The sequence below is a fragment of the Emydura macquarii genome, unplaced genomic scaffold, assembly GCF_026122565.2.
Source record: "Emydura macquarii macquarii isolate MOO-44397 ecotype Brisbane River unplaced genomic scaffold, CSIRO-AGI_Emac_v2 contig_2485, whole genome shotgun sequence".
Taxonomy (NCBI): Eukaryota; Metazoa; Chordata; order Testudines; family Chelidae; genus Emydura; species Emydura macquarii.
Genome location: NW_027132622.1, coordinates 410,336 through 437,065, shown reverse-complemented (window position 1 = coordinate 437,065; position 26,730 = coordinate 410,336). Strand labels below are relative to the sequence as shown.

The 26,730-nt window shown below is 50.3% G+C and overlaps 1 protein-coding gene across 1 annotated transcript; it reads right to left on the bottom strand.

Annotated features, from left to right (window-relative positions):
* Window positions 1-4,638: 4,638 nt before the first annotated feature.
* On the bottom strand, window positions 4,639-25,005 carry LOC137163268 (C-type lectin domain family 17, member A-like). Its single transcript, XM_067563450.1, has 12 exons — window positions 24,897-25,005; window positions 22,568-22,708; window positions 22,143-22,178; window positions 21,682-21,735; window positions 21,240-21,293; window positions 20,318-20,443; window positions 18,462-18,575; window positions 17,017-17,079; window positions 15,121-15,216; window positions 7,030-7,181; window positions 5,786-5,895; window positions 4,639-5,701 (listed from the first exon to the last, which is right to left on the bottom strand). The coding sequence occupies exons 1-12, from the start codon at window positions 24,970-24,972 to the stop codon at window positions 5,569-5,571; spliced, it is 1,155 nt and encodes a 384-aa protein (XP_067419551.1). The 5' UTR covers window positions 24,973-25,005; the 3' UTR covers window positions 4,639-5,568.
* Between the last annotated feature and the right edge of the window lie 1,725 nt (window positions 25,006-26,730).

The following is a 26,730-nucleotide window of genomic DNA, read 5'->3' as shown; positions in this document are numbered from 1 at the left end:
TAAAGCGGTAGGGGTGTTCTGATTATGAGCAGAACCCTTTTGTATCTGTCTCTAGATTTCAGCACTGTGAATACACACGCACACATTTTTCCTATTTAGGATTAATTTATTCCTCTTATTCTCAAGCTTGACTCCTTTTCCTACCTCCCTTTTTCTGGAGGGTTGAAATCTGAACCTTTTGGTTTCAAGTTTTTTGTTTGCTGGCCAGGTATGTCCATTATCTGCAGCTCCTTTGTGCTCCTTTGTTACTAAACAAAAAAAAAAGAAAAGAAAAATATCCAGAATCTCTCCCCATTCTCCTGGTTCTGGCTGCCCCTGTTGCAGCCATGACTTTGCTCTTTAAAAGATATTGAACTGTCTAAAGATAGCTGTTCCTGTTTCCTGCCCAGCAAAGCTTACCACAGGGTAACAACCAACCGTAGGGGTTATTCCAACCTTTTTGGCTCAAGGGCCACAGGTATCATTTTTACAACCCTGAAGGGTCACCAGTCTCTGCCAGCAGCTCCCCACCCCCACTGCAGCCAGACAAAAGGAGTTCAGCGTCCCGTAGCCCCCTGCGCTCCACCTGGGTTCCTCGGCAGTGGCTCCCTTCTGCAGCCAGGGGAACAGAAGATCAGTGCTTTCCTCCCTCTGGCTCCGGCAGGGACCCCAGCACCTAGGGAGCTAGGTGGAGCGCTTTGCTCTCTGCTGGAGACAGGGGATGGGAGTGCTGATCTCCCATCCTCTTGGCTGCTGCAAGGAGCCTGTGTCAGTCTTGTAGCCCCACGGAAACACGCTTCGCCTGGGTCCTTAGGCAGTGGCTCCCTTCTGCAGCCAGCAGGAGGGGAGTCGTGGGCCACTCTGAAAGCCCCCAGGCCACAGGTTGGGATAACCTATAACACAGATAGACAGTACAGTGTAGTAACTAATCACCAGATATTTGTATATAAAGGCCTCATTTGTAATGTCACTACTCCAAATTTCTGTTTTACTTCTTATATACCTATGTACTGTGAGACACACTGTAATAAAGCCTATTCCAGTATTTCCAAAACCACTCCTAATAATACACGGGGTAACTGTAATTGCCCTAATAAAAGTGTGTTGCTATCTACAGTTCCAAAGCGAAAAGGCCAAACTACAACACCAAATTGAAAACAAATTGTAATGCATAAATATGAGGTGGTGTCATATGTACACATATATCCTACACCTATATACCCCCCCACACACACACATATATACACACCATCTCCATACATATTAACAATTTGGGAGTCCCCCAAGGCTCAATCATAAAACTACATTCCTCAGTCAAAGTCCTGGGCCTGACATTCCTAAGCCCACCACTAAAAATAATTAAAAAATAAAATCCATCCCTCAGTCATAGGGAATGTGCAGACCAAGGGGCAGATGGGCATAAATGAGTTAATGCTAATAAAAGGTGGGCACATAACAGTGTTTAGCCCACTGGGTCACCTTCAGGCCATGCATTATGCTTTTCCGAGACAATGGGTAAAACGTCCTCCTTATAAAATAACAAAAAGTGGGGGAATGTAGTAGAAAGTGAGAGCCTGAAACATGAAGCCTAGGATAACAGGCCAAGTCTGAGATCTGAGGTCTAAGCTAAAATAATAGGCTGGGTATGAGCTATCAGTAACAAAGTACAAAATCTATCAAGTTCTTTCCCAGCATCATTTTCAGCTGTTCTCCCTTCCCAGGTGTTCCTTTTTGCTTGGGACATAATTCCTCACTTGAGCACTGTGACGTTCCCCTCTGCAATATGGACTGGTGAATCGCTGTGTCACCCTCAATCCCCCACTCACACGCAGTCACCAGCAAGAAGATTTCTCCCAATGCAATGGGTGAATGCCTCTAGCCAGCCACTCAGGGTATTATGCAATGCTATGACCCCAGCCATTACCCCCAGTCCCAGATGCAATCCTAGGAACTGCTGTCTTACAACGTTCAGTGCTGCCCACCGAAAACTGCAAGCTCATATGTTTGTCAATTTATCAAAGAAATTGATATGCACCAGTCTTGTCACTTCAAATGGAGTCCCTAATGCACTTTAAACCAAATGCACTGCTTTAGATAAAACCAACAAACAAATGTATTAAGTAAAGAAAGATTTAAAGTCAAAGAAAAATAAGTCAGATTTCATCAAGATGAAACAAAAGCCAAATGCATTCGAAACTAAGCTTAACACTTTCAGCAACCTTACATATTCAGATGGTTCTCACCACAGGCTGGCTGGTCTGCCTCCAGCCAGGCCTTCTGCTGTGATCAGCATTTCATTTGTTTGGCGGTGTTTGCAGATGGAGGTGGAAGAGAGAGAGAACTGCAAAATATCTCCCCTTTCTAATATGTCCCCCCTCCCCCCCCTTCAGGGTCAGGTGACAAACAGTGTCCATGCAGTTTCCTCCATGCCCAGAGTCACTGTGGTTCTTTGTGGATTCATTTGTGGATGTCTGGGCCACTCTTTTGTTCCTGGAACGCTGGGCTGGGTTGTGCTATACAAGCCCTAACAAGGTGTGAATTGCTCCTCAGCTGCGTAGAGTTTTGCCTAGATCTTTCTCAAGCCATGAGCCACGTAGTTGGGAATATTACACAGTGAAGCCTCAAAACCACACACATGACATTGCAACAAACATATCACTATCATAGTAATGTTCAGTACACCACGAGCATTCCAAACACATCTCACATGACATACCTTGCATTAAAAAATAGACAATTACACTATTAGGCTGAATAAAAATGAAACACAATCACACCATAAGGGTGTACATGGGGATGCAGTGTGTCACAGGCACGAAATCAGCTTGAGTTCTAAGTCCCAGTAACAGAATTTATCCATAAATTTTATTAACTCATGAAATGCAACACGGGCAACCCCACCCCACCGCCTTTTACCTCCTATTGCAATAGACAAACTACAAACTGTTTGTACCAGGGGGCTGGACTAGATGAGCTCCTGAGGTCCCTTCCAATTCTATTCTTCTTCTTCTATGATTCTACCATCTGTCTCCTTCCTCTTAACCATTCCTCGCTGGGGCCTCCAAGTCTGTTACCTGGGATTCTTGCAACCAAAAGCTCTTGGTAATTTTACTCTGTGCGAGAAGTTGTCAGGAAATAAATCAATGGGGACACGGCTGTCCGACCAGTAGATGGCTGGCACAAACAGTGCGATACAAGACTGCTCTCACTTAAAGCTATACTTTACTTAGTCTCAAACACTTACACGCGTCCACAACAGATTAGTAAAACACCCCCAACCATCAGTAATTACCGAAGTTTGGTATGGCTCTCGAGTGGTACACCAGCAGCCTTCTGATGGCCAATCTTCTGTCTACTGGTGGAGACCCCAAGAGGCATCCATGAAGAGATCTCCCTAGTCCAAACCTCTCCCACCCTTATTTATCCTTGTTAGCAGACAACACATCAATAAAAACACTTCTCAGGCAAGCAATTTCAAAAGGTAAGCAAGAGGTTTCTTCAGTTTACTAATTAGCCAGATGTGTTCTTGCAGAGTCCACCTGACAAACACATCCCAGAAGGCAAATATAGATAAGCTTCTTTTCTCCTAAAACACAGATCCCGGCACGGTCAACAGATGCTTCATAAGGGAGGGGCGCAGGGTCAGACAAAGGCTGAACAAGAGGCTTCCTTCCCTCCTGGCTCAGTCAGGCTAAGGCTAAGGTTTCAGGAAGGCCTCCTTTTAGGTGCTTTCAGCAATAAGTGTAACCACTGGTGTTCCAGCTGCAGGCAGTGATTGGGGCCTGGTCTAGACTTACCGGCAAATTAAGCAGCAGTCAACAGGAGTTCCATGAGTTCCATAGAGTAGCTTGCATCACTCACGTCAACTTTGTAAATTCTCTTCTGCGCGCCGTCTCCACTATGCTGCGCTGATGGGAAATGCGTACCCATTGACACAGGGCTTCTCTTTTTTCAGAGGTGGTTTTATTACATCGACTTGCAGATCGATTGAGCAAGTCTTCACTTCTGCTTAATTGAACCAGCTAGATTGATCTGACAGCAGCGAATTTGCCGCCGTCAGTGTTGACATAGCCGCAGGCATATTACTGGGCTCTGGGTTATCAAAACTCTACTCCTACAGTATAATGTGGTATGTGCTAACATAGCATATCTGTGTTGGCTACCAACACACTGTGCCTGGCTAGCCCATGGGAGTCCTTGAGGGTCATCTGTGATCAGACAAGGTCCTCTCTGCCATTGCCTGCCTCTGCAGCCTCCCTTATCTTTGGATTTGTCTGCATTTAAACCACTACACCAGCACAGCTGCAGCACTACAGTGTAGACATACAGTGCCAGGAGGGGTTATCCCATCGCTGTAGGAAATCCACTCCCCTGAGATGGGGAGAGCTAAGTCAACAGGAGAATTGTTCTGCTGACCTAGCTGGCCACATGGGGTGTCAGGTTAGGTTAATTACATCGTTCAGGGATGTCGATTGTTCTCATGCCTGAGCAATATAGGTGGGTCTGTTACCCAGGGTTCCTCGACTTTTAATCTCTGTGAATCGGTATCAGGAAATAAACCAAAGGAAACACAGCACCTCTGCCTGCTATATGGCTGGCACGGACAAGTCACAACAAAGTGTTCTTCACTTAAAGCTTTACTTTATTGGTCTCCAGCAATTCCCATTAAATGCTTTTACCAGAAGTCACCATTTATTAGTCTTAAGCACATATAAATACAATAGGTTGTAAGAGTGCCCCAGCACCGATAGTCACCCCACAAGTCTGAGGCAGTCTTCGGGTGAATCAGTCACAGATTTCAGGATGGCCGATCCTTCCGTCTGCACTTGGAAATCTTTTCAATGTGTCCACGAAGCAATCCACCTGACTCAGCCTCGCTACCTCCCTCTTACATGTCAATCAAAGGAATGTTACTTAGCAGACCAAACAAATCAATCACTGGGCAGAAGCAGGAGTTACAGAGACGTGTCACTGAAAACAACATTGTTAAGCAAGCAGTCTTAAGCTATAAGTCTAGCAATAATTTCCCCATTGCTGCAATCCTAAAATATACCCAGACTTTCTGTATTTAACAGACATCTGCCCCAGCACATTCAGAGAGAGGACACATAAAGCCAGGCTCACTTCATGTGTTCATTGTCTAAATCCCCCTCTCCGGGTTTGCCTAGTTATGCCTACGGAGCCCTAAAAATGGCTAAAAGCAGCAAGCCAAATAATTGATAGTCCACCCCAATAACTGGCAGTGCCTTGGACACCTGGCTGGTTGCTAAACTGCCCCTATTCAGGTCAGCTTAATTTTCTTGTGTAGACCAGCCCTTAATGGGGTGCAAACTGGTTCTGGCCCTGAGAAAGCCCACCCCTGAGAATCCATTTCTAGACTCCTGCTTCTTTTGTTCTGCTTTCTGGTAATCTTCCATTACTCCCAACCCTCCCTCACCCCAGACAAGAGGAGAAAGTGTTGTCTGCCAGGCAGAGCAAACACATTTTACTACAGTATTTGGGACAGGGCGATCTGGAGGAGGCAGGGCCTGGCCCTGCCGATCAGCCCATTGCTCACAGACGGCGGGGGGCCAGCAGCCCAGCCAGGCACTAGCAGAGCCAAACTTTTTCACAGATCCAGTAGTCGGTGTGGTGGCAGTCTATGTCATTCCAGCGCCCGTCGGTGTGCATGGTGCCACAGTCCTCACCATGGCTGTCATTGGGCTCCCCCGTGCTCCAGAAGCTGTGGAGAAGACAGAGCCCCATAGAGACCAGAGCAGGGAGCGGAGGGTGGGGCAGGGGGCATAAAGCCTTTCATCCCACTTACTTGAGGGTCAAAGGGGAGCCATCCACCCAGTGCCATTTTGCTTCTATTCTCTGGTCAGTCAACCCCAGCCAGTACACCCGGGACGTCACGCGGTTCTTCACCAGGAACGCCTGCAATAGACAAGAACAGACTAAGGGGGAAAATGGGTGGGGGACAGGCCATGAGCTCCGCCAGCTCCAGAAAGCATGGCCTGGTGGGCAGCATGCTGGTCTGGGACTCAAGAGACCCAAGTTTTAGTCCCAGCTCTGCCACTGACTCATGACCCTGGCCAAGACCCTGCATCTCTGTATGCTCCAATTACCCCAGCTGTATGATAGCCCAACCCCTGAGGGTGCTAGCATGATAAAGGCATTGAAGAGAATGAGGTGCTCAGGTACTATGGTAAGGGGGGGTCCCATAAATACCAAAGATAGGTCACCCCTCAAATCCAGCAGTAACTGAGGGACTTTCCCGGCTGGTGGGCAGCTGCTTCATGAAATGAGGGGGTGCGGTCTCTATCATGAGCAATAGGAGGTCTGAATGGGGATGTAGGGCCTGAGATCCCAGGGAGGTGGGGATGGATGAATGGAGGAATCATGCTCTTGGGGGGTGGGGAAGAAGAGATATTGGGGTTGAAGGTGGTTTCCATGTAGGTTTGTCAGGCTGATCTCTTCAAAACAAACCAGCAATTCCCCTCCCAACAGAAACAGTCAAAACTCCCTGGGGAATCCTAGAAATGTCAAGCCAGAAGGGACCTCGAGTGGTCATCGAGTTAGTCCCTCTCCCTGTACCAAGGCTGCAATGGGATGTCTTTTCCCAACCTGTCCTTACAAGCTGCCAATTCAAGCTCTGCCCCCCCACCTCCCACTTATACTTTCTGGTTCTCGCAGGTTTTCCCCCCGCTATTTAGGCTTTTGGTTTGGGTGGTTTTCTGTCACGTGTCCGGGTGTCAATGACGCTGCTATTTCTCCGCTAGGAATATCAGCCCGGGGTTGTCCTCAGCGCTTATGGTGGGTTGGTTAACACGTGGCATGTTGTGGTCTGCAGACCTCTGGGGTGCTTTTGAGACCCATTTTCGCTCGTGGTTTTTGACAAATCTGGCGATCTTTAAAAAAGCCACACTTTAAGAGACAGGCACAGTTGGTTTCACTGGCTCCCAGGTCACCTGGGTCCCACCCGCTAGGAATTACCAGGATAATGTGGCTTCTGTTGCTGGGTAATTGTCCAATTCCCCTGTATGCCAAGAGAGTGGCAGGCCACTTTACCTGCTCCTCTTTGGTGTTAACAATCACTAGATGACCCGTGTACTCCAAACAAAATGCCTTGGCATCAGCCCAGGTTTTGGTAGACTCTGAAAAGTAGTAACAACTTCTCTGGAACCATATCCAGTCCGGTGGGCACTGCCTGCAGACAGAATCTAAAAAGCAAAACCCAGAACAACCCAATTCAGAGCCAGGCAGGGAATCTGGCAGAGCCAAAAAAAGGAACCAAGAGTCCTGACTCCCAGCCCCCTACTCTAACCTCAGCCTCCAGCCCAGGCTGCAGCATCAAAGCAATGCCCACATGGCTATTTTTAGCGTTGTGACCCGTCTGTGCCTGAAAATGCCCAGGTCAGGGCAGGATGCGAAAGTAGAGCAGATTCTCCCAGAACTGGTGGCTAACACTGCAGTTAGATTCACCAACCAGTCACAAACAGTGCTCCTGATTCCCCACGCTGGTTCTCAGGGAGCTAAAACAAGAAGTTACACAGCCCCCTTTTTTGCATTTCAGTCTCTGGCTCCCAATCAACAACTAGGTTCTGTAAAGAGATACGGTATTTAAAACTCTATTCCCTTTCCAGAAAGTTCTCCTGATCCCCAAAGGGTCAGCCACAGTACCAGATCAATATAAGTTTGGATCTTACCCAAAATGCCACCCTGCCAGCCATGCTTTCGTAACTAAAACTAAAGATTCATTATAAAAAGGACAGAAACAAACGAGAGAGACGTTAAATGATCGAAGCAATCAGATACATACAACTGACTTCAAAGTCCATATATATCAGATTCTTAGCAGTACTGGAGTTTGCAGGCTTATACAATGTACATCCAGTCCCTGGATGAGTCTCCATCCTTTGTTTCACTGCTTCAGTTGTAGATGAGTTGATCGAGAGGTAGGGAGCAGGAATGAAGACAAGATGGAGATGGTGCAGCTGCCTTTTATAGTTTCTGCCATGAGGCTTGTACGTCCTTTGTCCCAAACACAGCCCCACGGCACATGGCACGGAAAAGCCTCAGAGCCCCCTGCCCATCGGCATTTTCCTACGTGTCCTGATGACTCATAAGGTGCAGACCCTGGGTTCTTTCACTGGATGCATTGTACATTTGAGTTCCCTTGAGGGGCCATCGAGCAGCCTTAGCTGTCTGGGGGTGTCACCCAGAACCACAGCAGAAGTGTGAAATTCAAATATGCCAGACATATTTAGAACTCATAATACGAAGCTGATACCTGCTTATCAAACTTAGCGAACCATGACTTTTCCATCAGTACCAGGCATGGCGCAGCCTGGACGATATGCACTGCATCTCTGTAACGTCACTGTCGGTAATATTCTGCATGGTCATTCTTATTCCACACAGCATCAGACCCCCACACAAAATTTATGCAGAAAGGGGTGTCCTTAGACACTGCTGAATACATCATATGCATTCCCCAGCCCGGACAGTGCATCTACCGCTACATTTTCCTTCCCCTTAATATCCATTTCGTACTCCTGGAGGGCTAAATTCCATTGAAGCAGCATAGAGTTGGTTTCCGTGGCCTGATTCAGCCACATTAGAGGTGGGCGATAGCTCAACATGGTGAAATTTCTGTTATATCAGTAGGGCCAGAGTTGCTTAACAGCTGACAGAAGGGCAAAACATTCCTTTTCAATGGCAGCATAACTTTATTCAATGGGTGTCAGTTTCTTGCTCAGATCTGCGATGGGATGTCTTTTCCCACCCTCCCCTTCTTGCATTAGCACTGCCCCCAACCCAATGTGGGAAGCATGTGCACAGCAGAAATGGTTTTTCAAAATCAGGGCTGGCCAGGACAGCATCTTTAGACCATTCCTCTTGAATGCTTTGAAAGCCCTTTTCACAGGCCTCCGTCCATATCACCTTGCCTGGCTTTCCCTTCTTGGTAAGTCTGTAAATGGAGCAACCAGGTCGCTAAATCCCTTCACAACTCTCCTGTGGTAGCTGGCTAGGGCAATAAAGGATTGGACCTGCGTCTTTGTTTTAGGGGCAGGCCAGCTTTTTATGGCTTCTATTTCTGAGGGTTCAGGGCGGACCAACCCACTGCCAAGTATGACACCTCTGAGATTCCCATCTTACGTTTAGAAACCTTAACTGTGAGGTTCGCCTCACTAAGCCTTTGCAACACAAATCCCACATGGTTTAGGATAGGTGGTCTTGCAAAATATTTCACACCCCGTAAGACTTCATGTATCAGCCTCATGAATGCGGCTCGGGAATTTCGCAACCCAAAGGGTAAGACTTTGAAATCATACAGGCCAGACCCCACTATGAAAGTGGATTTTTCTCAGGCATCAGCATCTAAGGGAAATGGCCAATACCCTCGAGTTAAATCCAGCATGTTTATGCACTTTGCTCCCCTCAGTGTATTTAGCAGATCCTCTATTCAGGGATGGGGTCAGGGTCAGGTTGCGTGACAGCATTGAGCTTCCTATAATCCATGCAGAACCTCATGGTTTTGTCCCATTTGGGTACAATAGCAATAGGGGACGCCCATGGGCTTTTCAATGTAGTAACTATTCCCATGGATAACATTCTAGCCACCTCCTCCTGAATGTGGCTTTGCATTTCTCCCTTGGCTCTATATGCCCTACTGGGCGGAGACCGGTAGGTTGAATGGAGTGCATTAGTACGTCCGTCAGTCCTGGCTGCCTGGGGTGCCTCAGTACAGCTAACATTTCATCCCTTTGGGCTAGAGTTAAATCCTCTCCCATCCCAACGGTTTCCAGCTGCAATTCCCCTCCGCTCTCTGTAACCGTATCCACCAAAGGCACAGACCAATTCTCTTCCTCAGCACAGCAAATCACGTTTACACCTACCTCTACTGGTAGACCTTCAACATACTAATATGCACCATTTGCACATCCTTCCTGCCATGGGGTCTCTTCACATCATATGTAACGTCATTAATTCTCTCCACTACCTCATAAGATCCATTCCATAGATCTCGCCTCTTATTCTTTCTCACCGGATCTAGCACGAGCACCGTCTCCCCTATTTCAAATGCCTTTTCCTCAGTGTGCCCATCACATCACGCATTCTGAGCTCCTGACTTCTCTTATGGTTCTCCTGAACCAGATCCATCATGTCTTGCAAGCTTTCTTTAAACTGTGACACACGTTCCACCGTCATGTCACCCCTACATTGCCCTCCCAAGAGTCCCAAATCAGATCCAGGGGTCCCCGACCTGCCTCCTGTAAAGCAGCTCAAAGGGAGCAATCCTTGTAATGTGCGTGGTACGCTCCTGTATGCATACAGCAAATACGGCAACAAGACGTCCCAGTCATTCTTGCATCTGTCCACATACGTCTTTAGCACAGCCTTCAACGTTGCTTTTAACCTTGCCACCAAACCATCGGTCTCTGGATGGTAAGGGGCAGCTTTGAGATGCCTTGCTCCACACATCTCCCATAGCTGCTTAAATACAATTGACATAAAAGTGGCACCAGGGTCTGACAAGATTTCCTTCGGAAAATCCACTCTGCTAAAGATAGTAAACAAAGCTGTGGCCTTAGATAAAGCTACAGCCTCTGGGTATCTGGTGGCAAAACCCATCAACACCAGGATATACTTCTTCCATTCCTGGAAGGTTTAAGGAGGGTCTCGTAATATCCACAGACACTCTGGCAAATGACTCCCCGATCACGGGTAAAGGCTGTAGCGCTACCTTCTTAGGACCCTTACAACTCTTGTGCTTCTGACATAAATCACAGCTTCTGCAATACGCCCTCGCTCGCTGTGTCACACGTGTAAGGCCAACAGAAGTTTTGCTTCAGCCTGTCACAAGGTTTTTCTATGCCCAGATGTCCTGCAAAAGGATCATCATGAGCCAACTTTAAAAACTCACTTCTATACCCCTCAGGTACCACGAGCTGCTTGCAGTTCCTACCACGAGGCTGCTTTGCCCTGTAGGGCAGAGGTCTCCAAACCGTGGGATGCGCCTCCCTAGGGAGGCATGGAGGAACATTGGGGGGGCACGGCAGGGCCTGGGCCAGCCCCCACAGGGGGCAGGGAGGGAGCACCACACAGCTCTGCTCTGGCCCCGGCACCCAGCCTCAGCCCCCGGCTCCCGGCCATGGCCTTGGCTCCTGGCTGCAGCACCTGGCCTCGGTCCCCGGTGCATGGACTCCCCAGGTCACCACAGCCCCCGAACCCCTGAGCCGTGGTGGCCCCCAGTACCCAGCCACAGCCCCCTGTCTCGGTGCCAGGCTGTGGCTGCCAGGCTCCTAGGCTGGCTCCCCCGCCGCAGCCTCTGGCCCGGCTGCGGCCATGGCTCGATGCCCAGCCACAGCACCAGCCTTGGTCCACAGCACCCAGCCTCCCAGCTCCAGCCACCGTGGACCCCAATCTCGGCCTACGGCTGCAGCCACTCAGCTCCTAGCCCAGCTGTGGCCCCCCAGCCCTCTGACCGCCAGGGCCCCCTGAATGCTGCGGCTGGCCCCCATCCCACTCCCAGTCTTGTCCCCCGCTCTGAGCCTCAGCCCCCAACCACACCCCGCTCACAGCCCCAGCTGGGAGTGGGGCACAGACAGGGGTAAGGGGGGAGCATGACGTAAAAAGCTTGGGGACCACTGCTGCAGGGGGTTCTCTGTATAGCAAGCCACCTTGCGTGAAATACCTGCCCGTTCCTTCCCCTGCTGGTGCCTGGTTCTGGGCATCGATTCTGGCCCTTTCTAACAAAACAGCCTCTTGTTGGGCCCTAACAAACCCCTTCTGAGTTTCTCTTAAATTCAGAGCCACTTCAGGCACCTCGGACCCTGCTTCAACCGGCACCATCTGAGAGAAACCCTCCTTCTGTTCACAGCTCCCCTCACCATCACAAGACAGGGTATCCATATCAGAGCCACGTTTCCTTTGTGATCTGGTTATGAAATTGACATTACTAATTATAACTAGAATATCATTCCCAATGCAAACATCTGCCAGGAAACATTCCCTAACCCCAACACCCCTAAAATCTTCCCACTATAAATGGATTTGTGCTAAGGGCACCTTCACTGTAGACTCAGAAAGCGCCAGTGGGTTCACGCTTTGATCTGGCAAATAATCCTGCTCCTGGACTAATTCCTTTTTAACTAAGGTAACGTCTGAGGTGGAATCTCTCCATCCAGACACACAATCCCAGTGACTCTGCCACTCTTTACGAACTCCTCCACGCCCCTCCACGTCTCCGCCCTACCATAGTTAGTGAGGTAATATTCCTCCCTCCCGTCCTGGAGCGCTAAAGTGACAGCATTAATACCGACAGCGTGCATATCTGAACACAAGGTGGCAATGTTAGCATTTATACAGCCAGTCTCTGTATTTAAAGTAACAGTATTCAAATTGATTGTGGGCTGGGGCGTTGCTGGTCTTGGGGTGTTTTTGTCCCTACGGTTTGGACAATTTGGCTTTATACGGCCAACAATTCCACACAGGTGACATGTAGCAGGCTTTCCTCCCAGGCGAGAGGTTTTAAAGGCTGGGTTTGTATAAAACCTGTGCTGAACAGAGGTTGCTTTTCCTTTGAGGCTCATGCCTCTCACAGTTCCTATTCTCTGTGAAAGCATCAGCAATTTGTGCAGCTTCCAAAACAGTATCGGGGTTTTCATCATGCACTGCTGCCCTCATCTGGTCAGGAGCTATTTCCAGGAGCTCTTCCCTAGCAAATAAATCAATAACTTTACCAGAACTATCACAAGCCTTCGCTCCCTCAATCCACTTTTTCACATACCCAAGGGGTTTATGAGCAGTTTCAACACAGGTAACATTATCAGATAACTTAATATTTCTAAATTTCAGCCTATAAAACTCAGGAGTAATTTTAAACCTTTGCAATACAGTTTCTTTAAACTTTACATAATGTAATGCATTGTCTAATTCCATTTCATTAAATACCTTCCCTGCTCTTCCAGTCAGTCTGGTGAGGAGAACAGGCATTTTTCCCTCATCAGGAATTCGATGCATATCGCAGAGTCTTTCACACGTAGACGGAAATTCCTCAACATCTTCATCATCTTTGTAAATGGGACAAATCCTTTCCAAAGCTTTGAGGGTGAGAAGAGAAGAACTTACAGGTAGTGGTGGCCCTTTTTTCTCTTCCAGGATCTGGAGTTGGATTCTGGTTGCTTCCCTCTGTCTTTGATGAGCCATTTCCTCAGCAGCCAGCTGTTCTATCCGCCTTTGATGGGCTCTCTCTTCAGCTTCTCTTTCCATCTCAGCTATCTTTTGCTTTTGCTGCAATCAAAGATCTGCTATTTTTTGTTCATGTTCAAATTGTTGCTCAGTTTTCACTGCTAGTATCCTCACTGCTTCTGCTTCAGCAACTGCATCTGGGGCAGGTGAGAGCGGAGCCCCTGCTCTCTAGTGATTGCTCATGAGCAAATCTCTCATTCTCTGCTCTGAGATCCCCTTGAAGGATTATTCTTCTGCCTTTATACAATTGTTTAAGCTCTTTTGCGTTCATAGCCTCATACGATCACGGATCACTCGTGGTGACTAACTTTAAACCTTTAACACTCTCAGTATCAAATTTTAAATGTGGAACAGCGTGGGCTCTGATCCAAAACCCAAATGATCTGGTTCTGTGGATCCTGCTATGACTACCCCAATGTGACCTGTCTGTGCCTCAGTACCCCACCTGCAAATGCCCAGGGCAGGGCAGGCTGCGAAAGTAGAGCAGATTCTCCCCGCACTGGTGGCTAACACTGCAGTTAGATTCACCAACCAGTCACAAACGCTGGTTATCGAGGAGCTAAAGGTTTTTAAGGTGCGGCTTGACAAAGCCCTGGCTGGGATGATTTAGTTGGGGTTGGTCCTGCTTTAAGCAGGCAGTTAAACTAGACACCTCCTGAGGTCCCTTCCAACCCTCATCTTCTATGATTCTATGAAAAGAAGAAGTTACACAGCCCCCTTTATTGCATTTCAGTCTCTGGCTCCCAATCAGCAACTAGGTCCAGTAAAGAGATACGGTATTTAAAACTCTATTCCCTTTCCAGAATGGTTTTCTGATCCCCAAAGGGTCAGCCACATTACCAGATCAACATAAGTTTGTCTTACCGAAAATACCACCCTGCCAGCCAATCCTCTAGTAACTAAAACTAAAGATTCATTATAAAAGGAAAGAAACAAACAAGAGAGACGTTAAATGATCGAAGCAATCAGATACATATAACTGACTTCAAAGTCCATATATATCAGATTCTTAGCAGTACTGGAGTTTGCAGGCTTATAAAATGTACATCCAGTCCCTGGATGCGTCTCCGTCCTTTGTTTCACTGCTTCAGTTGTAGATGGGTTGATCGAGAGGTAGGGAGCAGGAATGAAGACAAGATGGAGATGGTGCAGCTGCATTTTATAGTTTTTGCCATGAGGCTTCTACTTCCTTTGTCCCAAACACAGCCCCACGGCACATGGCATGGAAAAGCCTCAGAGGCCCCTGTCCATTGGCATTTTTCTACATGTCCTGATGACTCATAAGGTGCAGCCCCTGGGTTCTTTCACTGGATGCATTGTACATTTGAGTTCCCTTGAGGGGCCATCGAGCAGCCTTAGCTGTCTGGGGGTGTCACCCAGAAACACAGCAGAAGTGTGAAATTCAAATACACCAGACATCTTTAGAACTCAGAATACAAAGCTGATACCTGCTTATCACACTTAGCGAACCATGACTTTTCCATCAGTACCTGGCATGGCGCAGCCTGGACGATATGCACTGCATCTCTGTAACGTCACTGTCGGTAATATTCTGCATGGTCATTCATATTCCACACAGCGTCACAAGCGTACTATTGCGAGCCCTGCTAGCACTGCTTTGCCGACCGGGCTGAGAGGTTCAGGCCAGACGCAGTGTAGACATACGGAGAGTCGGCATTCGGCTCAAAGAATCCCCCACAGCAGCTCCCACCGTCCCACTGAGAACAACAGAGAATCCTCCACTGGGAGCTGAGGTGTGCTGAGAGCTCTCTTGATCATCTAGTCCTATGGGCCAGTGGGTGCAGCCCTCCCGCTCTATCCCACCCCACGGCCTCCCGCTGATTGCAGTGGGAGCGGGGCCCCCCCTCCTAGGGTGGGCTTTGCAGCTGCCATTGTGCCACTCACCTATCTTTTTCTGTAACTCCGTGATCTGCGCTTGGATTTTATTGCTAAAATCCCGCACAGCAGCCAGCTCCGTAGCCAATGAGAGATTGACGGCACCTGGATGAGTGGAGAAAAGGAGGTTAGCGGGGATGGCACGGTCATCTCAGAGCATCTTCCACAGCCCCCAGTGCTGGGCTGCTTACAGACTCCACAGCCCCAGCTCTCAGCTTTAATTCTCCTCTGCCATGCCTGGAACCTGGGCCTCTGGCGACAGTCAGAGCAGCCTCTGGGCTGCTCTAACTCACACTCTGACTCCTCTGGGAAGCAAGGAATACCCATAGTGCACTGCACTTCATCCAAGCCCCTGATCTGTTCCTTGCACCGGGGGTTGGGAGCAGGGCAGGGGCAGGGCTCTGACCACACCAACCTGTGATCCCCCCTGCCCAGGGCCGGGGCAATTTCCAGGCCCTTTACACCACCAGTGTGGCATGGTGTGAATCAGGATCAGTCCCTTTAGCGGACTGCAGAGGCTGCTTAGATCCTACTTAAAGACCCCAAATAAGGCTTTTGCAGCCCTTCGGCCAAGTGCTGGCCCCTGGGCAGCTGAACCAGCCGCTCGAGAGTTTATTAACAAACCCATTTTCTGCGCTTGTATATTTAAAAATTGATCATACGTGAGGTTTTTTTTTTTAATTGCTTCTCCCCCAAATTAAACCAGGAAAGGGAGTCCCTAGAAGTTTGTCTCAAATGTGTCCTGGGCAGCCACTGCTCAGCAGAACTCCACCAGGAGGTGGGCGGGTACCTAACCTACCGAACTGAGCAAAGGGTGATGGAAACAGTGTGGGCTAGTGGATAGTGCACTGGTCTAGGGCTCAGGAGATTTGAGTTCTATTCTTGGTGGTGATCTGGGACCAATTATTTCCCCCTCCCAGTGCCTCAGTTTCCCCCACCCATCAAATGGGAATAAGGATACTACCTTCCTTTGTGATCTACTGATAAACAGCATTATAGAAGAGGGAGGGATTATTATAGATTCTTTTCCTCTAATGCCCTTTACCATTTAGCTGTGTGTTGTAGACCCAATACTGCTAATGGAGATTCTTCATAAGACCTGCCTCGCACACAGCTTTTCTATTGGTATAACTATTTTGTTTAGGGATATGATTATTTTTTAAGCTGATCTAGGTATACCAGTACAATCCCTGGAGCAGATCCACTTATACTGATATGACGGTGTCTTTTACGAGGATGGTGTATTCCCCTTCCCATAGAGGAATAGCTGTAATGGTACAAATACATTTATTTCAGTATCACCAGATCTCCACTAGCTGGGCTGTACTGCTTTAAACAGACCAGTCTAATTATAGTGGTACAACCTCTGTGTGTGGCCCAGACCCAGCTGAAGAGGAAGGGACTGCGCTGTCGAAGCAGGAAGGCCTCTCTAGGTTCATAGAGGGGAATAGTGAAGGGGCAGAACTTTGCCTGGTTTCTGGGGGGCCAGGATTTCACCCACAGATGTTAAGGCCAGAAGGGAGCGTTACGCTCATCTAGGCGGACCCCTTGCATAGCCCACACCAGAGAACGTCAAAGACCTTCTAGGCAACGTCCCTGAAGCCACTGTGTGTTCGGAGAGCACCAGTGGGGCAGGTTAGTGACAGCCACTGAGCCCTCAGCCGTGACGGATTCTCCAGGCCGTGGATCAGAGACGGGACTTGCACAGGCTGGAAGATTTTGGTCTGTGTTCGTACAGCACCTAGCACACTGGGGTCCTGGGCCCTGGCTGGGGCTCCTAGAAGCTACCTTGAAACACCCACTAAAAAACTTTCCCAAGTCTACGGCGCCAGCTGGATACAGAACCCGCAATCCCGACCTCCCAGCTAGTGACAAAAGGCAGAAATGTCTTGGCGATTCTCTCACCGATGGCGCGCCACAGCGCTGCAGCCCCTGTTCGGCTCTTCTCCTTCTCCTGCTGCTGGGACGCTGCAAACAGAAACGCCCTTGGGATCAGGAGACGGTGGGGAAAAGGTGGGGTTCTGCGTGGCCGTGCCTGGTGTGAGGCGCCCGTCTTTAACATTAGGGGATGGCAGCAGCTGCTTTAAGCCTGTCTCCAGGTAGAGGAATAATTTGATAGCGAAGGGGTTTGTTGCTGACCGGCACATCTCTAGGTCTGGGTGAGCTCCAAATGTAGCCGTTTTCACACTGGGACACCACATCCAGCCAGTGACAATCAAAAGCATCCAGGGGTGCCATGGGAATCAGCCTAAGGATTTATCTGCAGCTCCCAACTACAAATAACTCCAGCAGCAAATCTACTGCAAAAAAGGGCAGCTCATTGTGCGCTGGCCCTTTAAAAGAGCCCCCTCATACAAAACCACCTCCTGCCCACAGTGAGGGATTCTGGGAGTTGTAGTCTAGAGAGATTCATGGGGGTTAGAGGCTGGCAAGGCATGCTGGGTAAGGTGCCAGAGGGATATAAACCGAGTGTTGCCCCTCAGAGCAGGAGGTGTTGGGGTTTGTGATCAAATGGTGCCTTGGGAGAGATGGTTACTGCTGGCTCGTGGGCGGCGCCCTCTCAAGGTGTGTTAGAGAGCCCCGTGCGGGGTCTGTGATGGTGGGAATTGGGATATAGAGCTATTTACTATAGCTGATGACACTAACGGCAGCTAGAGATGATCAAAGGTTTTCATTTCATTCTGATGATGAAAATTAGCCTAAAAAAGTTAGAAAACGTGGGAAACCACTGACGTTTTCTTGAAGTTTTCTAATTTCTTAATTTCAGTGTTTCGCTACTTGAGATCTACTTGAACATGCCCCTATGCTCCCCAGCCTGGTGAACGTGCCCCCGTGCCCCCCGCCCCCACCTGACTGGCCACATTCGTTCCCTGGTGGCATTTTTTTGAAAATCAAAACTTTGGCTTCAGACACTGAGGACGTTTTTAGCTGCTAAAAAAGAATTCTGAGAGACAAACGCCTGCAAGGAACGCTTCTAAAATGGAAAAACAAAACCCACCAGCGGAGTCCCTTTTTGAAACCCAGTGGGACTTTCACAACTCAAACTTCATATTTTTTGTAACTTGAATTAAAAGCCCAAACCTCCGCTAATGTAATCACAGCTAGCCTCTGGACAGGGGCCTCCTGCCCCGGCCTGGGTTCTGAGCTCTGTCACGCCAGCATTAAGCTGAAATAATCCCATGGATGCCAGTGGCATGATTCCAGATTTACACAGGTGGAACGGATCAGAATCTGGCATGGTCTTGCAGGCAGCTAAACAATTAACTGTAACAAAATGATCAGCTACAGAGACCCCACACAACCAGCGTCTATGCTTAGCCAGAGACAAGCGCTTGGGAGCCTTTACCTACCATTAGCTGCCCTCTGGGAAAAGTGGGAGCTCAGCTCCTCTGATTCCTGCTGCTGGTCTGAGCCTGGGAGAGGAACAAAGAGCAAACAGCTGAGCCGTGAGTTTCCTGGGCATCATTTGCACTAGAAACTGCTCATTCTCCCAACTGGCCTGTTTTCTTCCCAGGTGGGGGGAATTGGTCAGATGGAGAGGAAGGGGAGTCAGAGAATCCTAGAAGATGAGGATTGGAAGGTATATCAGGAGGTATCTAGCCCAACCCCCTGCTCAAAGCAGGACCAACCTCAACTAAATCATCCCAGCCAGGGCTCTGTCAAGCCAGGCCTTAAAACCTTGTAAGGATGAAGCTTCCCCCACCTCCCTTGGTGCAGTCATTGACAGTTTTTCCAGTGCCAAGTGTTCAAAAAGTTCTGAATCAATTCCTGCCCTTCTCCCACCCCTCCCCAAAAGAAACTTTCTAAAATGATTTTGGGGATTCTTCTTTCTGGTCTCTTGAGCTATTAGTCATCATGTGCATGAAGGTGACCAGCTGAGATCGGGGCTTCGTTGTACTGGGTGCTCCACAGACAGAGCTTACAATCTACGTAGCTGAGAGAGACGTAGGGTAGGGGGAGAGTCTAACACACAAGAGCTTTTCTTTTCCCAGCCACAAGGGCAGGAAATGTCTTGGTGTGTTTTGAAACGAGCTAAGATTCTCCCGTCATCCCAGGACTCTGGGAGCTGGAGCTTTAAGGAAAACCCATAGGAGTGGAAGCCCCATTGAGTGGTGATTGGAGCTCTTAGATTTGGAGCAAAGACCCACCCTGCCCCCTGGGACAGATTCCGAACGCGTAGCACAGCTACTCCACCGATTTCAGCAGCGACTCCTGCTCTCCATCAGGACTAGAGAGAGCCAAATCACAGCCTAATGTGCATAATGTGCTTTGGGCGTAGAATACTAGCTCTGGGGCAGAGCTTTTGCTATTGAGATGCCGGGCTGGTAAAAATTCGTCTCCCACCCCCTTCAGATCTGGTGTTGCCCAATCCAGGTGACCTTGTCAGTGAATAGAGCTTGCTGAAAAATGCTAGACTCACCCCACAGGTGTTTTTCACAAACACACGCAACAATAAAAAGTTTTAGACTAAAATTTGTGGGAAATTGAGGGGTTTTTTTGGGGCGGGGGTTGTCTTTTTTTTTTTTTTTTTATGGTGGAAATCCAAATACTGAAAAACTCTGATTTGGAAATTCTGCCCCAGTGCCTCCTGGGAGTTGTAGTTTGGATGCCTCACACCTTCTTCTCCTGTGTGAACTGGGCTCCGAACCCAGACTTCATCTCCCATGATGCACCACTACTGGGCCCCCATGATGCACTGCCTGCCCTCTCCAAGAGGGGAGACCGTGGCGCATCACATGAGATGTTAATGGTCCAACCAGGCAACGTGCCCTAGAGCAGTGACTAGGAGCATGAGACACCTCACTCCCATGATGCACTGCAGTCTCCCCTCTTGGAAAGTGAAGGCGTTGCATCATGGGAATCCCTGGCAGTGGTGCATCATGGGAGGTGTAGTCCAGTTGAGGAGCCCAGCCCAGAGAGGAGAATAGGGACACGTGGCAATTGCGCTCAGCTCCTCGGAGGCCCCATGGCAGCATTTCTGAACCGAAATCTCTCTTCTTTCTGGTGTTTGGTTTTTCTCTGAGAAAAGCAACATTTTTTTGTGTGGAAACCGACCCCTTTCGTGACATTTTGTTGAATCAATACCTCCATTTTCTGGCCCAAAGCAAACCCCGTCCCCGGGACGAATCGCCTCTGGCACGGGGAGCCCAGCCAGAGTCACCCACCCGCAGCCCTTTGGATGCGTCCGGGACCATGCCAGACTCACTTTTCATGAGGGCCAGTGTGAGGAACACGCTGCACATGAGGAAGCAAACTCCCAGCAGGACGTACATGATCAGCACGGACCTTCGAGTAAAGCCTCTGCCCGAGGCAGGTATAGGGAGCGGAAGATCTGTGGGGAGCAGCAGCTGTTAGCTCTCGGAAGGAAGAGGGTATCCGGGTGCAGGGAAGCTAAGCAGGGAGGGATGGGTAGGGGCGGGTTTTAACAATGGACTCGCCCTCCAGTGGGTGACTGACCGGGAAATGTCGGCCTCCCATTGGCTGAAGTCGTCTGGTGGTACAAATGGGGTTATGGAAAGGAGAGGTTTATGGGGCGTCCCACAGGATAGCCGGGTAACTCCCCGGAGAGCACCTCCATTTGGTAAGAGCAAGAAACGGGACCCGCAGCTCCCCCTGCCCCTCTGTGTCCATACAAGGATCGCTTCTCCCAGCACTTCAATGCAGCCACCTCTGGGGTGGAGTGCTGCAGCCATTGGACGGGTGTGTAGCAACGGTGCGCTCCAGCGTAGGGCCCGGTGGGAAGGAGAGTCCCCTGGCTGGCTGACAGGGCAGGTGGAATCCAGGTAGGAGGGGATGGAATTCCCCCGCAGTGGGCAGGACGCGGGGGTGAGCGAAGCACCCCGATGCTCCCCAAAACCGCCCGGGAGCTCGCTAATCGGCTGTGTTCAGGCCTGATTGGATGCCTTGCCTGAAAGAGAGCACAGCGCCCCCTAAGCACTGGGGCCAGCACTGACTGTGAGGGGAGACAGCCCCTACTGAGCCCCCAACCCAGGAGCAATATGACTTTTCCTTCACTCCCCCCCTGCAAGTCCAGACCCGACCAGCTTCAGACTCCTGTCACACACACCCCGTGACCCTGAGCCAGGGTAGCAGGAGGGTACCCCCCTGCCCTGGCATACCCCACTCACCTTTTCCTGGGGACTGGAAGGCAGCTGCCACGGCTGCAGATGACAGGTCCAGCCCTGGGCGTGGGGGACAAAGAGCATTAACTCTGCCAGCTCCTCTGGCGAAGGCCATAAAATCATGCTCTCAGGGGCTCCCCAGGTGTCCGTCCACACAGGCCTTACCCTGGTGGGTGTCCCCCTCCCGACCTGCCCTGGCTCCCTGCACTGAGCTGCTTGGGGTCCCTATTGGGCTGCCCCTGCTGGAACCCCCCCATCTCCCCCCACCAACCAGCCCTCGGCTACCCTGGCCACCCAGGAAGCACCTGGACCCCGAAGGGGCCAGATGGGGACCAGCCAGGATTGATAGCCCTGGGGAACAGCCTGGAGGGACGGGTCCCGCCTTGGGCTGGGGTGGAGGGAGCAGGGGGAGTTCTGCCGCAAGCCGAGCAGAGCTCCGAATCCTCACCAAGCTGGGGAGGCCAAAGGACCGGGTCCCCCGAGATCACTGAAATGGCTGGGCCTGAAAGGAAACAGGAGGGATTACACCGTGTGAGCGCCCAGCGCAGAGATCCCCCACCCCGAACTGGGCAGGAGCTGGGATCCTAGGGGGCAGGGTGAGCAGGGCAGCCCCATAGCACTTGGGGGGGCACGTTCCTTCCAGCACCTTGAGACACGGGGTGCCGGGGAGGTAAAGCCTGTGATGCCCTGACATGGGGACGGGTCTGGGACGTGTCAGAGCAGCTCCAGTGTGGTGCTGCTGCTCCCTGTTGGCTGGGACACCTCACAGCTGCTCTGTGAGAGCAGAAGGTCGTGAGTTCTGTCCCCCGATGGGGCCCGTATGTGACGGGCCCTCAGCCAAGTGGCCCTGCTGCTGTTCTATAGCCAGGCCTCACTTACTCCCCAGTGAGGAGCGGGAACGTTTCTCACCGGTTTTGGGGGGTTCGCACCGCGCCGCTGCCAGGCCTGCAGAGGAGAGAGAAGGGTGAGGCTGGCCGGTCGCTTGGAGGCTCCTAACAGGGACGGGTCCCTGACTAACTGGGCAGGGACCCGGCCAGTGCCCAGGGTCCCTGGCGGAATCGGTGGCACAGTCAGGAAGTGAACCCACCCCACCCCCTGCACATGAGCCACAGGCCCAGCCTTCCCCTCTGTGTGATGAGCCTGCTCGTTCTGCACTGCCGCATGCCTCTGCTCTCCCTCCCCTGCAAGCTTGCCCAGTCATTCCCAGTTTATGAGCAGCCAGGACAGGCTCGGTGCTGGATGTGGGTTCTCCACTGACACGCAGCCCCCCCTGCTTCCCAGTCTCTGAGTGAGGGCGATCCCCGGAGTGCGGGGCAGCTGGGGCTCCCTGGTACCTGCTTTTCCTTTGTTCCCCTTGTTCAGCACAGACGCTTTCACCTTCTTCTTGCGCGGCAGGGGCGGGGGCACGGGACACCCCACGTTCTCCAGGGTCACGTTCTCATAGTCGTCCTCATCGCCAGACTCATGGGCCACGCCTGGAGATTACAGAGCAACTCAGGACGCAACCCCCTCGATCTCACCGCAGCTGGGGGGTGGACGGGGGTCTCCACAGGAACCAGCCATGGGAAGAGATGGCTGGTCACAAGAACCCCCTTGGATGGGAAGGAAGATGAAGTGGGGGAGGCTCTTTATGGGCTGCAGACGAGCTGGCTCAGCCGGGGCAGGGGCTGCTTCACCCAGGACAGGAGCAAGCTCACACACACTGATACAGTCTCTTGAATTTCTCATTCATCCTCAGGCATCTCATGGGCTCTGAGTGTATTTCTATTGATATATCACTTTGCCCATGCCTGAGATGCAACCACCTCTGGGTGGGGCACAGGGCTGTTTACACAAGGATCCCTCACCCAGCACAGCACTGAGATGCAGCCACCTCTGGGATGAGAGCACCAGGAGGCTGTTTAACACGCATAGAATCATAGAATCATAGGGCTGGAAGGGACCTCGAGAGGTCGTCTAGTCCAGTCCCCTGCACTCATGAAAGGACTAAGTAATATCTAGACCATCTCTGACAGGTGTTTGTCTAACCTGTTCTTAAAAATCTCCAATGATGGAGATTCCACAACCTTCATAGGCAATTTATTCCAGTGATTAACCACCCTGACAGGCAGGAAGTTTTTCCTAATGTCCAACCTAAACCTCCTTGCTGCAGTTTAAGCCCATTGATTCTCGTCCTGTCCTCAGAGGTTAAGAAGAGCAATTTTTGTCCCTTCTTGTAACAACCTTTATGTATTTGGAAGCTGTTATCATGTCCCCCTCGGTCTTCTCTTCTCCAGGCTAAACAAACCCAGTTCTTTCAGTCTTGCCTCACAGGTCGTGTTTTCTAGACCTTGAATCATTTTTGTTGCTCTTCTCTGGACTTTCTCCAATTTGTCCCCATCTTTCCTGAAATGTGGTGCCCTGAACTGGACACAATCCTCCAGCTGAAGCCTAATCAGTGCGACGTAGAGCAGAAGAATTACTTGTGTCTTGCTTACAACGCTCCTGCTAATACAACCCAGAATCATGTTAGGTTTTTTTGTAACAGCATTACACTGTTGACTCGTGTTTAGCTTGTGATCCACTGTGACCCCCAGATCCCTTTCCACAGCACTCCTTCCTGGGCAGTCATTGCCCATTCTGTACGCGTGCAACTGATTGTTCCTTCCAAAGTGGAGCACTCTGCATTTGTCCTCATTGAATTTCATCGTATCTACCTCAGACCAATTCTCCAGTTTGTCCAGATCATTCTGAATTTTAATCCTATCCTCCAAAGCACTTGCAGCCCCCCCCCCCCCAGCTGCTGTTAAGAAGTGTGCTTTCCTTAGATGAAAATTGTTTAAGAACCACTGACAACTACTCTCTGGGAACATTTCCAACCAGTTTTGCACCCACCTTATAGTAGCTCCATCTAGGCTGTACTTTCCTAGTTTGTTTAAGAGAAGGGCATCAAATCAAAAGCCTTTCTGAAGTCAAGATATACCACATCTACCACCTCCCCCCAGCCATAAGACTTGTTACCCTGTCAAAGAAAGCTATCGGCTTGGTCTGACGTGATTTGTTCTTGACAAATCCGTGCTGACTGTTACTTGTTACTTTATTATCTGCTAGATGTTTGCAAATTGATTGTTTAACTATTTGCTCCATTATCTTTCTGGGTACAGACGTTAAGCTGCCTGGTCTGTAATTCCCCGGGTTGTCCGTATTTCTCTTTTTGTAGATGGGCACAACATTTGCGCATGCAGCACTATAGGGTGGGAAGGGAGAATCCAGTTCTCAGTTGAAACCACAATGGGGGGGTATGGTGGGACAGACAGAATCACCTGGGCTGGAATTTGGCCAGGACATTAGGGGTAACACCCTGCCTCTTGTACAAGGGGCCAGGGGATCTTTAACAGCCACAGGTGATCAAGACTTTGGTTGCACAACATGCGGGAAAGACAGTACTGCATCCCCTAGCACCTGATGGGGTGGGAGAGCACCCACCCTGCTCCCTGCAACACAGCATCGCCTAGCACCGGGCTGGGACAGTAGGGGAGAGTGCCCTTCCTAATTCCTCCTCTGTCAGCTTAGCAGAGCCTGGGTTTTCCTCTGAGGCCTCCCATCCGAGTAGCTAGCATGCGAGATCTGCCAAGACGGCAGCCCCCGGAGGGCGGTCCCCTGCTCGGATCACTGGCCATTTACCTTTGCGTCCCGCTGCCTTCTTGCCCTTTGCCTGCGCGTGGCCCATCCAGTTCCCATAGTCGCTCAGCTGAGCCATCCCGATCCCCCGCGGACGGACCTGAAGGACGTCTGTCGGGACCAGCGACAGCCTGACTCTGTCAGGAGCTCAGTGATTTTCTTCCTTCCTCCCCCAGCCCGGCCACAGGTCACCACCCACCTTACAATACGCACCGCACCCTGCTCCCAGCTGGGGGCTCGGTTAGCAGAAGTGAAACCCAGCCGAGAGCGTTTTCCGTTATGGGTCAGAAAACAGCGGCTGAAGGTGAGTCCCGCTCTGCGAGGGCTTGGGCTGCAGGGATTTCTTACCCGGCAACTGTTGTCCTCTTTTCATCTTCCACCAAGTGGGATCCAGTCACGGGCTTGTCTAAGAATATGGGGTGGCTAAACCACTTCAGCCTTCGTTCTCAAATCAGTGGCTCTACGCCTGGTGGCCAGTCCTTTGTGACACATCAACGCCACTGGACGCCAACTATTCTCCATAAGCATCTCTGACCTTACCTTGGGTCTTGCCTGAATCTCCGTATCATCCCATATATTTGTCAGTCTCAAAACAGCTTCGCTTGCCTTCCCAGGTCTTATTTCCATTCCTTGGCTACCAACAACTGATTGGGCTTCCCAGGTATACGGGCTGTTAACCACGTCCTATTCTTCACTGTCAACCGCAGGCGCCCGATCATTGCTGGTTCCTCTTTCAACGAGCACAACTTTTGTTTTCTTTCGGCTAATTCTTACTGCTACTTTGACAGCCTCGGGTTTGTCTTTGGTGGGGACCTATTCCATGGCATCCTCAGCTGTGTCTAATGGAACAAAGGCACCTGCAAAATCGAGAGCTTGACATAACTCCAGTCTCTTCCTTCGGTGCTGCGTTTCGCATCATGTAATCTATCATCAGGCAGGAAAAAAGGGTTGAAGAGATGCAACCTGGCTGCGCTCCAGCAATGATCATCAGATCGATCGGCCTCCCCGCTTTCTGTCCTTCCATAGCATTTTGATCCTTTTTATACAGCATCTTAACCAGTGACTCTGTCTTTCTAGGAAGCCAGACTGCTGCCAGATCTTTCATTGCAACTGGGTAGGAATGCAGCTGAATATTTTGATGAACTCTGTGAAGTTCAAGACTCATCTTCTCTGCTAGGCAAGAACTTTTTCAACCAACCATCTCAGGGCAAAGATGTGTTCCACAAACAAACTTTTCGGTCTGAAATCTGCTCACTCATTACGTAGTTTTCATACCTGACCAATTTAATTCCGTCTAACGGTACACTCCCAAACACTTTTCCAGGGATTGAAAATGTTATTTCTGGCCAGGCATCCCACACCAATTGACTGCCTTTCTTTGGTAATTTTCAGATCACACCTTTCTTCCAGTCCTCTGGGCAAAATTCTTTCTCCCAAACTATATTACACGTTTATATGCTTCACCAGCTTTGACCTCTAAAGGTTCCTCTCTCTCAGAGCCCCAGTAGGTGGCAAACACACCCACAGGGACCAGAATAGAAATCCACCAGCTGTGGCATCACGCTCCAGCGGAGGAGAGACCCTGCTTTGCGTAAACGCCTTCTTTACAAAATGACTACAGTTCGTTAGAGGCCAGGCCTGAGATGTGGCTGTTGGGATATTCTCAGCAGGATGGGGAGGGAGGATGTGAACTGGTATAAGGCCTGTCGCCACCCCACCTTCGACTGAGAGCTCATCAGATCCCACAAGGCTGGGTCTAAAGATCTACAATCTCCCAGGAACAGACAAGGTGCTGTGTGACTTAATGGGGGTGAGGTTTTGTCTGAGTTAACACAGA

Excerpts from the sequence above, each read along its gene's own strand:
- LOC137163268 (XM_067563450.1), bottom strand. The coding sequence starts at position 24,972 with ATGGCTCAGCTGAGCGACTATGGGAACTGGATGGGCCACGCGCAGGCA. Across the intron at positions 22,179-22,567 it reads GGGGAACAAAGGAAAAGCAG|GCCTGGCAGCGGCGCGGTGC; the intron begins GTACCAGGGAGC and ends TCTCCTCTGCAG. Across the intron at positions 5,896-7,029 it reads TTAACACCAAAGAGGAGCAG|GCGTTCCTGGTGAAGAACCG; the intron begins GTAAAGTGGCCT and ends TGTCTATTGCAG.